The sequence below is a fragment of the Corythoichthys intestinalis genome, chromosome 1 (genome assembly GCF_030265065.1).
Source record: "Corythoichthys intestinalis isolate RoL2023-P3 chromosome 1, ASM3026506v1, whole genome shotgun sequence".
Taxonomy (NCBI): domain Eukaryota; kingdom Metazoa; phylum Chordata; class Actinopteri; order Syngnathiformes; family Syngnathidae; genus Corythoichthys; species Corythoichthys intestinalis.
This window is the reverse complement of record NC_080395.1, coordinates 13,018,682-13,031,358: the sequence shown is the minus strand read 5'-3', so window position 1 is coordinate 13,031,358 and position 12,677 is coordinate 13,018,682. Positions and strand designations below refer to the sequence as shown.

Below are 12,677 nucleotides of genomic sequence, written 5' to 3'. Positions count from 1 at the left end.
ATCATTTTATCGCCCAGGGTAAAGTGTACTTAATAAAATGTATTTAAAGTATCCACAGCTAAATGGTTCTTAGTGTCAGAAAAAAATGCAACATGAAAATCAGGGCAAAATCTCGACTCTAGAAAGAAATTTATTATTTTTCACCCAGTGTCCCGCAGACGTCACTGTAGAAGATCTTCACCCTGAGAAGCACGATCCCCTCCACGTTAAACAGGAGGAGGAGCCCGAGATGCTTTGTATCAGACAGGAGGCGAGCCAAAGACCGCCTACATTAAAGAAGAAGAAGAGGAGGATTATATCCCCAAGTTTCCAGTGTGTGTCACTGTGAAGATAGAAGAAGACGAAGGTCTAAGTGAATAGGGCAGATCAGCGAAACATTCGAACGACACCTCATTTCAGCACCTGACCACAACAGGAGTTGGATGACCGGTCAGCCTTTTAGCTCTGCTTTCGGACTGCGATGATGTGACGTCACACTATTTTGCCTTTAACACTGATAATGATGACTTTGACAAAAATGGTTCGAAATCCTTAGACAAGTCATCATTGAAAAGAAAACCTTTTCCCTGCTCACTTTGTGATAAAACATTTCCTTGGATATGGTACTAAGAAGCGCACACACACCGGGGAGAAGCCTTTTTTCAGCACCTGTTGTGATAAACGATTCACTCAGAATGAAAATTTAGTATCGCACACAAGAAACCACACTGGAGAGGGCTTTTGTCTGCACAGTTTGTGGTAAAAGATTCAGTTGGAAGGGACATTCAGTATCGCATACAAGAAACCACACTGGAGAGAAGCCTTTTACCTGCACGCTTTGAGAGAAAGGATTTATTCAGGAGACTGATTTAGAAAAGCATCAGCGTACGCACACTGGAGAAAAGCCTTTTCGCTGCACATTTTGTGGTAAATGATTCACCCATAGGGTAAATTTAAACAGACAATAAGACACACTGGAGAGAAGCCTTTCGTGTGCACACTTTGCGATAAAAGATTCACTCAGAAAGGAAATTTAGTAACGCAAACAAGAAGCCACACTGAGTAAAAACCTTTGAATTGCAGCGTGTGACAAAATATTATGATTCCTGCATTTACACTATAAAAAGCATTTCAATTTCATTATTCAGTTTCCCTTGAGCCTCTTTTGAAAAAGTTGTTGAAATTATTTTTCAGGTGCTGTTCTTTTTCACAACTATTTAATATACATATATGGTGGAAAACACACACATTAATGAAAAGCAGTTTCTGCTCTGGCACCCCTCTTTCATATAAACTGCAGTATTTTAAGCCAAAAGAACTGCTATGTTTGATAGAACAATATGTCTATATGCTGCCATAACAGTTACATGGTGCATTATGCCCCTGTTTGTTTTGGTGCGTATGTGTGTGCTGACTGGCTGCAGACACACCACAGAGTACCCTACTTGAACATCATAACACCTTAAAAAAAAAAGAAGAAAAAAACGCCATCTTCGAATGGCCACTTGAGTGACCAAAATAAAGTGAAATTACAAATTATATTACATTTTCCGAATGCAGAAGGTCTGACACTGATTTTGTTGTTGCAATGAAATACTACAAGGTATGTACAAATCATATAAACAAAAATAGTATGTCATTCTTTTTAATTGCAGATACTGATGGCAATAAAACATTTGGACAACATGATTCCATTTCTTGTTTAATTAAAACAATTGGTCCATGTGCAAAACAGGTCAATATATAACAATTTATCAAATTATTACAAAAATATTAATGAAGGTTGAGCATACGAGGAATCTGTTATCAGACAGCCGAGCTCCCGACATTACGGAGACCCTCAGTGGCATCCAAACAGGCTTTCTCCCGCTATCCTCGGTAATTCCAGCTCCAATAGCGTTGCTGCAATTAAAAAGCTTGTAGTTGGATCTCGGGATCGAGGTGACAGTCCGCCGCGAGGCGAGCCACCACCTCCAGCCTCAGCCTATCGGCCGCCCCCGGGTAAAACAACGTACTCTCGATATATGTCCATCAACGTACAGTATGTGTTGTTGCGAGGCACATCAACTTATCTTCAATGCCTAACAGCGTTTTCCACCTGTAAGCAAACTAACAAAAAACTTGTAACACTTGCATTTATCGTTGACATAATTGTGCCATCTCCATGTACTAATTAGCATCAGGCTACCATCTCCACGTACTAATTAGCAACAGGCTAGCAGCAGATACAGTAGCTGTAGTAAATAATATTAAAGATCATCATAATTAAAATCATCATTGTAATATCAATATCATAGGCAACAAGTCATTTCATTCGCAAGATTTTAGCTTTAGTATTTATTGAGCACCGGACACATGAAAATGAAGGGATAGGAAGAACATACCTATCAAAAAACAGCGGCAACATGGCTACAAAAACACCCGGTCTTTGTGGTGGCACGAGCTTGGTTCCATATCTTCCTTCATCACCACTTTGTCCTCCCCTGTCGTGATGATGGAGATGGACGCGGTATTTCCAAATTGGCTTTTTTAAGGGATTTTGATGAGTAAAGTTATTCCTGCTCCACTGTTGTTTTGGATGGAGAAATTCTAAAACGGAAGTTGCTTGCAGACATAAGGAAGTAAGGCGGAAGTACCACGGAAACTTGTCTTTCTGAGCCTTCAAAATTGAGAAATTAATACTTGTGACTAAAATTCTGATACTTGAATCATATTTATTCAATATTTTTGTAGTGCAAACTCCCCAACACATTACACTGAAGTTTCAGTGCCTGAACGTTTCTACTTCCGGTTCACTTGACGCAAGCTCTGTGTACCCATCCGTGACGTGGACTATTCTCCTCACCAAACGAGCTCCTCAAAACATTCTCATCGAGTAAATACCGAAGTAAGAGTTTTATTGGACAAAAGAAGTCCCATCTTAAAGCGAAGTGGAAGTCGTTTGGCTTCATGTTAAAGTTTCATAGGCTTACGTAACTTCGTTTTTTTTTTTTTTTTTTATAGCTCAGCTCGCTAGCCGAGACACGTTAACGCATTTCGATCTGCTTTTGCTTCGATTTGTTAATGTTGTTTTGAGAGGGCGTTACTCGCTTTACACTGGACCAAGGTCTCAACATTGGTAGGGACGATATAACAGCATAAACTGCATGTCTGGAGACGGGACATTAATAACACTAAACAGATTGGCTGAACGGGGGTCAGGGCTACATTTCTCACAAATATCAACCCAATTTATTGATAGGCTAAATGATCAACGTAAAATAAATCTATATTGCATTATACTGTACTAACCTTCATGTGTTTAGGCTCCGATGATGCACCTTTCAATTACAACCTTTGTTTTCTAAAAGTACTGAAGAAAAATTTTGAAAACTTCCACAATATATGTCTAGATTTTATCAGCAAATTTAAATGGCAATATTTGAAAATAAATTATATTAACATATACAATAAATACAAACTTGTTAATAATATCTTAACTATCGAGGCATGAAAAAAAAAAAAGAACATTTGTTTTAAGACTATCCAACATTGTCTGTCTAAATAAAGAAAATAAATATAACTGAAAAAAACTCTTAGTCCGTGTGTGACTAAATTAAATTAAAAGAGAGCTTTCCTTAAGGTAAAACACCACAAGCACAGCTAATCTCAACAAAAAAACAAACTTTTTACCTGGACTCTGATTAATGTATGATTATCTGGGAAAAATGTCTGCATAGGCTGCAAATAAAAATATTTTTAAATAAATAATGTAGAAACTAGACAAATACATTTTAAATAAATGCAAATCAGCAGCCAATCAAACATGCGATTGAGAGGGAATTCAACTGAAAGGGGGTAAAGGCAGAGGTGGGTAGAGTGGCCAAAAATTGTACTCAAGCAAGGGTAGCGTTTTTTCAAAATAATTTTACAAAAATAAAAGTAGTCGTCCAAAAATGTACTCAAGTACAAGTAAAAAAGGATTTCGTGAATAGAATACTCAAATAATGAGAAACATTGTGATTAACTGCTTTTTTTTTTTTGTTGGATTTTTTTTTTTTTTTTTTTTTTACAATAAAATGGTATTTTTGAGTACAAAGTTATCCATATGGTATATAATTATAATGATATTGTACAATAACCCATTACATAACTACATTAAGCCAAGAGGAAAAAAAAAAACAATTGAATTCCGACGATAGAAAAAAAAAAATTACATAAATGCAGCATTATTCGTCCAAAGAGCATGACTGCCCACTGGTGGAAAAAATAGTTCCTAGTTTGAAAAGTGAAGAGTTCCTTCATAGTTACTATTTTGAAATTAAAAGGATCATACCTCCGGTTTTTCATGGTCAATCGGTGCCAAATAAAAACTGTGAAAGAGGTCAAATCCACGCTTTTGAGTCATGTTGAAGGCAGCGATCTATATTAAATACTTCATTTTTTACGGTGTTTTAAAGACACCACATGATTGAACAGGCTAGGGTGAAGCTAGAACGGCAAGCTTGCGTCTGATTGGTATAATTAAAGCACGTGATTTTTGTTGCGACGTCTCATTGCTGAAATCGGTAGAGCTACCAGGGTAATACACCAGGAACCTCTCTACTCGTGTTATCGCTAGCAAAAAAAAAAAAAAAAAAAATCTAATATGTAGGATAAAGAAGAAAAATGTAACGACTCTTATGTAGCCCAAAGTAGCGGAATAAAGAGTGTTCTTTTTCTTCACCAATCTACCCATGTAAAAGTAAAAAGTATAGCTGAGTAAAACTACTCTTGGAAGTACATTTTTCTCAAAAGATTACTCAAGTAAATGTAACTGAGTACATATAACGTGTTACTACCCACCTCTGGGTAAATGTAAGTGTAAACATCATCAAAACAGTTCTCTTAATATTGGTAGGGTCAATTCTAGCCTTTCAACTTATGGGAACACAATCTAAATTACCTCATTATATAATGCAAATAAGGTTGCTTTAAAAGTTGGTAGGGACAAATTGAGTATCCTGAGAAGTTGCTACTGTTATGTCCCTACCGTCCCTATGCAAACCTACGCCCTTGCATTGGAATCATTACTTTTAAATGTATCAAACGCTTTCGATTTTTTTCTTACAGATGCAACAAAATACTACTGACTGATGGCCAGAGTGTTGAGACTTGGAAAATGAGGAGAGAAAATCCAGTCCACGAAGAACAATTGAAAAATGAAAAAAATGAGGGTAAGATCACGACTTTAGTTGTTGTATTTTTAATGCAATATCAGGCTTGCTCTGATGCGACCGTAATTTTATCTGTAGAGCAGAATTCCCATATCTGACTCAATATTGGACAAGTGTGAACATATGAAGGTCCTGAAATGTGCAGGAAATGACCTGTAAGAAGTGATTTGAACATCTTTGTGTTGAAAATGGTTCATTATTGGAAGCTTCGTTCATGAAGAACGTGCAAGTCATCTGCTGGCGCATTGTCTTTACTGCAGGCTGCAGCCATGTGAAAGGACGCTACATGTGTCTATTTTGAACTGTTCAAAAGGGAACTAAATACAACAATGTTCAACATTAACATTGCTATATGTTGTGCACTTTTGTTTTTACATTGAGGTAATTAAAAGTAGAGATGCCGATCGATCGGGTCCGATCACGTAATTTTCAAAGTATTGGAATCGGCAAAAAAGTATTGGCCATGCCTTTTTTAATATATATATATATTTTTTTAAATTAAATTGTTTTCTAATTGTATTTAACGTTACAGACATAATATGTTGCAATCATCCAGAGTCTTTAGTTTAGGCTTAAGGTAGGGTTATTAAATTTATCCCGATAACGGTGGTTATTAATTTTTAAAAAATGTATCACGTTAAATATTTAACGCAATTAATGTATGCGTTGCACGACCCACTCACGCATTGTCGCGCACAATCTGTAATGGCGCTGTTTTACCCATTTAGAGAGATAAAAGGCAGCATAAAATGAGTAGAGTGAATTTTGGCAGCCTTTGGAGCCTTTTTTTAATAGGCTAAATAAAGCCTTACAATTCCTCTCCCTACGAGTAGAAATATCATGGGAAGCAACGTAGCAATTGATCTTTTTCTTAATACCTTATGTTATTTCCCAACGCAGAGAAGATATATGAATTGGTAGCACTACGCACAGTCATGGTTCCACTTCCCATCATGCATTTGGGTTGAATGGCTGCCGTATCATTTACTGAAAGCTCAACAAATACACTCGACGGCAATATTTAGTCACAATATACAAAGTCACAAGTCTTTCTATCGGTGGATCCCTCTCACAGAAAGAATGTTAATAATGTAAATGCCATCTTGAGGATTTATTGTCATAATAAACAAATACAGTACTTATGTACTGTATGTTGAATGTATATATACATCCGAGTTTTATTCATTTTTTTCTTAATGCATTGCCAAAATGTATATGATCGGGAAAAATTATCGGGAATGATTGGAATTGAATCGGGAGCAAAAAAAAGCAATCGGATCGGGAAATATCGGGATCGGCAGATACTCAAACTAAAACGATCGGGATCGGATCGGGAGCAAAAAAACATGATCGGAACAACCCTAGTTAAAAGTTGACAGAATTTAGAACATTGCACAAAGTCTGAGGAATACATGCAATCTCAAAAATTATATAACCATAAACAAACTAATTTTAATTTACACTCAGCCCGTTAGCTACTGTACATAAGCATGTCGTCGGTTCTGCCCTTCCATTTTGAACCTGAGCGAAAAAGTGGTGAGCAGGACAACACAGTTGATACTTCACAAAACAAGCAGCAAGAGCACTTAAAGAGCACTTAGACCACAGGACTATACCTCCGCGTGAAGTTAGCGTCATGATAGTCCTTATAAAGTAATCGTAACCCACAAGCGCTGTCTGTTTGTGCGGTAAAACCTGAAAGGGAAACGCAACTGAAAAGAAAGTGAGGCTGGCTTGACCACGGAATTAAAAAACACTTGAGACAGAAAGCAAACAACAATAGTTAGGACGGGATCAATTGGAAAAAAACAAAAAAACGAGGGAAAACCGTGTTGAGGGGCAGACAAACAAAAAAATCAAGGCAATGTTGCCACTAACAACGAATGGATATTCAAATGGCAGCAAATCAATACAAGCCGCCTAGGATCGGTTTAAAGACACTGCTGATGAGTTTGAATTGGATGCAGGTACGACATAAGGAACTCATCCCACATCTCTGAAACAAAACAATCTGACCAGCAGCAGAATGTGACAAAATCATGCCAGTAGTCATACTAGCTTCGCTTGCTAGGTAGCACAGCTTTTCTCCCAGTCCAGCCCAACCGCATCATCACCCTCAGCGTGCATTGCACGTGTAAAACAAGGCGCCCTCTGTAGGACAAAACATGTATTAATATTATAGATTTTTCAGGCATAAAAATCTGTCACCTTTTGACGAAATCCGCCATTTTGAAGGAAAAAAAGGGTGACCTACGTGAATTGTGTCGATCCAAGGAGAATTTTTTTTTTTTTTCAAGTTTCATTTGATTTTAGACTTCAGCGCATTGAGGGGGAATGATTCAGAACGAGGAAAATGCGACCAAGAGAGTCGCAAAATGTCATTGTTTCAGTCTCTTAATCCAATAATTTTACAGGATATTCTTTTTATCAAATTATGTTTCCCCAATTGCTAAATAAACGGTATGGTCATGACAAATAACAGTCTTGTGCTAAATGGAATATGAAATAATAAAACTGCATGTATTTAGTACGACATGGCAAAATTACTCCATAATGGTCAAAACTGTTGACTTCACCTGTCACACCTCCTGAACGATATTTTATGTGAGCGTAGTTAGTCAGGCTTTAGTCATTTGCCTGCCCCCCGGCTTCGGAGAATGTAAACAAGCCAAGAGGCGTGACAGCTAGCTGACATACTAACCCGAACCGTGTGGCGTCTCAAAGTCTTATTTTCGCTTTTCGAAGCGAAAAATCACACAAAACTAGCCCAGATCATTTCACACGGCTTGCTACGGACACGAGAACTCACCGGGGAAGCAGCTGGAGAGTACCGCCGGACAAACCGGCCGACGTCGGAGGAACGCGTATGTGTTGGAGAGGCAGATTGTGGACTGTATAGGTTTCTGGTTCAATTTGGGTTATGGTCCGTTCGCCCCGGGGTGTCGGTCAGAACACAGGAGAAGGAGAGCGGAGTTGGTCTTTTCACCTTTAATCCAACTTGACAACAGATTGGCAACTATATACAGGCAGCAGGGTGGCAACAGGCAGAACTATTTACATAAATGGCACTTGTTTGAGGAGGAAGACTAGCTGAGTGTGAGGAGCTTGTATGTGTGTGGGACACACTTGTATGTCTGTATGTGGATAGCTTGGGTGTGTTGTGGATCCAATATGTGTGCAGGGAGGGAACTTGACTAGGCATATATATATATATATATATATATATATATATATATATATATATAGGTGTTTGTGTGGTTCTAAAGGAGAGAAGAAATACAGTATATTAGTGCCAATGCAATAACAATACACATTGAGTGCAAATATAGTCACCAATACACGCATATCTTACTCGCAGAGTATTACTGAACACAAAGGTGGGGGCGAAATGCGCACGCACACCCGGAAGCACGCTTCGTGCACGTGCGGCCAACTTATCCACAAAGTGGCGAAACTAAACAGTTTTACACTCATTTGAATGTATATAATGTCCAAGAGATGCTTAACAAGCACATCCTCTCTTAGCATAAATGTGCGGCAAATATATAACGCAAACAACGCTCTCCTCGGCGCAGCAAGGACGAGCGGGACCGCGAGGACGAGCGGCCGCAATAACTACCCGCCGACGTAACTGTAAACACAAACGTCGCGCTGATAGCGGCTCTAACTTCACAAAACTTAATAACATGGAGGGAAAATACTCACGTTCATTCAATGACGCACACGGAATGCCTTTCCCTCACACACGTCTTTACAGGCGGCTGCACTCGTCTTAACTGGTGGCTGCACTCTTCCGAATGTGCACCTGGTGCTACTCGCGCCACTACGCTACTCTCAATCCCACAATGCACCGCGCGCGTGACGTAGTACAAAAAACAGGAAGCGGCGGTTACCATAGGAACGAACTGATAAACAGGAACCTTTCTAACAGCGTAGCTGCCACTTGGTCAACACGAATATGGCGTAAAATAGAGCTTTACTACACGGTGACGATGTAAACAGAGAGCGGCGTGAAGTTGTTGTGCAGCTAACATGGCAAGATCTATCTGAGAATTTTTTTACATGTCTGTCAATGACCAAACGTGAGTAAATGGTCCTTTATTTAAAGAAAGTTTGTAGTGTTTACCTTGTAATCGCTGTATTCGCGGCCATTTTTAAACACAAAGTTGCAATTTCTGATAGGGTTGAAAATTTCACAGAACACCGGGCACACGAAGAGGGCAACAAGTCGAGTATAGCGTTCTTCCTGTGGGGGGCAACAAGCAGCCAGTCGTAGGCCGAGTGGCATTTTCGGTGGAAAATCAGCCACAAAATGCAAGCCACCTCCGTATTAAAATGTGTGTCATGATACCAGTATTTGACATAATACAAAATGCGATGTTTACTCACCTCGTAAGTCCAATGGTCCCACAGTAGTAGGGCTTGTTTTGGCCAATATTCGCGGTGAACGGGAACCTTTTGAAACCCTAAAAGGCTCACACGCCTCTCCCTGGTGCAGCAACAATTTTCTGCAGCCGTTTGACTGGCGTGATGCGAAAAATAAACGAATTAATCCACAAAATCAACTGAATTCGGAGTCCATCTGCATGCTATAAAGCAATGCTGTATTGTAAGATGCTGACCCGGGTGATGTCACATTCGCATTCGTCCTAAACCCCAGACTGAAGCCGGAAGTCACTCATTTTCATGGCGCGGAACTGAAAAATTGAATATATGAAATGATCGCTTCCACACACATCCAAGTGGTCCATTTCATTCAGGATCATAAAACACCATGTGAAATATGAAATAAACATGCTTTTTGGTGTCAAATGCACTTTAAAGCAACATTTGGTAACTATTCAGTTTTGGTCGGTTTTAGCAATTCCGGTGGACAAAAGTGGTAGTGTTTTGACTACAGGAAAAAAATGAAAAAAAAAAAAAATCAAAAAGTTCAATTTCAAAAACGAGCATCAGCACCCCATTACTCGCCTGTGTTGGGGTTGTGTAGTTATAGTTCAAATCTATTGACTGTGATCGAACGTTTTTATTATTTTTGTTGACAAATATTAAATGACGATAATTACCGTGATCATTTTATCGCCCAGGGTGACGTGTACATCTTACAATGTATTTACTGTATCAACAGCTAAAGGGTTCTTAGTGTTAGAAAAAAATGCAACATGACAATCAGGGCAAAATCTCGACTTTAGCAAAACAGTTGATTTTTCTTTTTTTTTTTTTTCTTCCACTGTCCCGCAGACGTCACTGTAGAAGATCTTCACCCTGAGAAGCACGGTCCCCTCCATGTTAAACAGGAGGAGGAGCCCGAGATGCTGTGTATCAAACAGGAGGCGGAGCTAGAGACCCCCTACATTAAAGAAGAAGAACAGGATGATGAAATCCCTAAGTTTCCAATGTGTGTCAGTGTGAAGATCGAAGAAGACGAAGGTCCAAGCGAAGAGCGCGGATCAGCGAAACATCCGAATGACAGCTCATTTCAGCACCTGACAACAAAACGAGAGGGACAATCGCAACCGGACGGCCTCTTAGCTCCGCTTTCGGACAGCAACGACATAACATCACACTCTTCTGACTTTAACTCTGATGAGGAGGAGGATGACTTTAACCAAAATGCTTCAAAATCCTTAAACAAATCATCGTTGAAAACAGACACTCAAGAATGCGCAGTGAGGAAATCTTTTCCCTGTTCACTTTGTGGTAAAAAATTTTCTTGGAAACATCACTTAAAAAGACACACACGCACACACACCCGGGAAAAGCGTTTTGTCTGCACATTTTGTGGTAAAAGATTCACCGAGAAGGGATATTTGAATGCACACACAAGAACACACACTGGCGACAAGCCTTTTGCCTGCACACTTTGCGATAAAAGTTTTTCTCTGGAGACCTATTTAAAAAAGCATCAGCGTACACACACTGGAGAGAAGCCTTTCGCCTGCACACTTTGCGATCAAAGATTTTCTCGGAGTTCTTGTTTAAATAGACATAAACGTATACACACTGGAGAAAAACCTTTTGCTTGCGTAGCTTGTGGTAAACGATTCACCCATAAGGGAAATCTAAGCAAACACACACGCAGACACACTGGAGAGAAGCGTTTCGCCTGCACACTTTGCGATAAAAGATATTATCATAAGCCTCATTTAGAAGTGCATCAGCGTACACACAGTGGAGAGAAGCCTTTTGCCTGCTCACTTTGTGGTAAAAGATTCACCGGGAAGGAAGGTTTAAACAAACACTCAACCAGACACACAGGGGAGAAGCCTTTCACCTGCACACTTTGCGATAAAAGATTTTATTGGAGGGCTCATTTAGAAGTGCATCAGCGTACACACAGTGGGAAAAAGCCTTTTGTCTGCACAACTTGTGGTAAAAGATTTGCCGAGAAGGGAAGTTTAACCAAACACGCGAGCAGACACACTGGAGAGAAGCCTTTCGCTTGCACTCTTTGCGACAAAAGATTTTCTCAGAAGAGTCATTTAGAAATACATAAGCGCACGCACACTGGAGAAAAGCCTTTTGCATGCTCACTTTGTGATAAAAGATTCCGTCAGAAGGGTTGTTTAAACAAACACGCACGCACACACACTGGAGAGAAACCTTTTGCCTGTTCACTTTGTGATAAAAGATTCGCTCAGAAAGGAAATTTAGTCTCGCACTCAAGAAGACACACTTGAGAGAAGCATTTTGCCTAGGATGACCAAACGTCCTCTTTTGCCCGGACATGTCCACTTTTTACACCCTTTTCGGGGTGTCCGCCGGGATTTTATAAATTCATGAAAATGTTTTCGGTTTTCACGCCTGTGTTGAAATTGACTGACGCTTTGCACAGAATACTACGGTACTGTGCTGCCTGTGACATGATCCCAAGAGCCTGGTTCTGTTGTACTCAGTAACACAGAAAACAAACGTCGGAGGATTGTTACATTTCCCCCAAAAGTGCTTAAACACACACACACACACACACACACACAAAAACTGACTAAAGTGACTTTTTTTTTGTGTTAGTATTTTTGTGAAGCTACAGTTTGATTTACATTATTTCACTGGAAAGAGGAAAGTTATTTTTGTTAAAGCTGGATTTTTTTTACAGGAGGGTTATTATTTAGAATATTTTTTCAGATTATTTATTTGTACGGTAAGAATTGAAAAGACAGCTATTTTGTTCAAGGATGATTCGCAAATACAGAAGAGGCTTTTTTTTTTTTTTTTTTTTTTTTAATGGTTAATTCCATGTTTTTAACATTATTTTTATGCTATTTGAGGAATAATAAAGCCTGTTGAGTAACATCTGAGATTTTGTGTGTTTGCCTATATTGCAATTATTTTTTTGATAAAACTGAATTTTCTATCCAGTCGGAGGAGGCACACGTTATTGAAGAGATAAGCAGTGTTGTCACAGATTACATGAAAAGGTAAATTTAATTACTGATTACTGACGACACCTCAAAAAAGTAATCTAGGTACTTTACTGATTACTTTATTGTCAAAGTAAGTTAC

At 39.1% G+C, this 12,677-nt stretch overlaps 1 protein-coding gene across 2 annotated transcripts; it reads left to right on the top strand.

Annotated features, from left to right (window-relative positions):
• The first annotated feature begins 2,772 nt into the window (after positions 1 to 2,772).
• LOC130923635 (gastrula zinc finger protein XlCGF57.1-like) lies at positions 2,773 to 12,367 on the top strand. Of its 2 annotated transcripts, none has more exons than XM_057849445.1 (3): positions 2,773 to 2,866; positions 5,071 to 5,174; positions 10,416 to 12,367. In XM_057849445.1, exons 2-3 carry the CDS (start codon positions 5,120 to 5,122, stop codon positions 11,852 to 11,854), a joined length of 1,494 nt encoding a protein of 497 aa, XP_057705428.1. In that variant the 5' UTR covers positions 2,773 to 2,866; positions 5,071 to 5,119; the 3' UTR covers positions 11,855 to 12,367. The 2 variants fall into 2 exon arrangements, with proteins under 2 accessions (XP_057705428.1, XP_057705437.1); XM_057849454.1 differs by lacking the exon at positions 2,773 to 2,866 and adding an exon at positions 2,903 to 3,097.
• The last annotated feature ends 310 nt before the right edge of the window (positions 12,368 to 12,677 follow it).

What these genes read in the sequence shown, in the direction of transcription:
- LOC130923635 (XM_057849445.1), top strand. Translation starts at nt 5,120, where the DNA reads ATGAGGAGAGAAAATCCAGTCCACGAAGAACAATTGAAAAATGAAAAA. An exon ending in GAAAAATGAAAAAAATGAGG is followed by an intron (nt 5,175 to 10,415) that starts GTAAGATCACGA and finishes ACTGTCCCGCAG; the next exon opens with ACGTCACTGTAGAAGATCTT.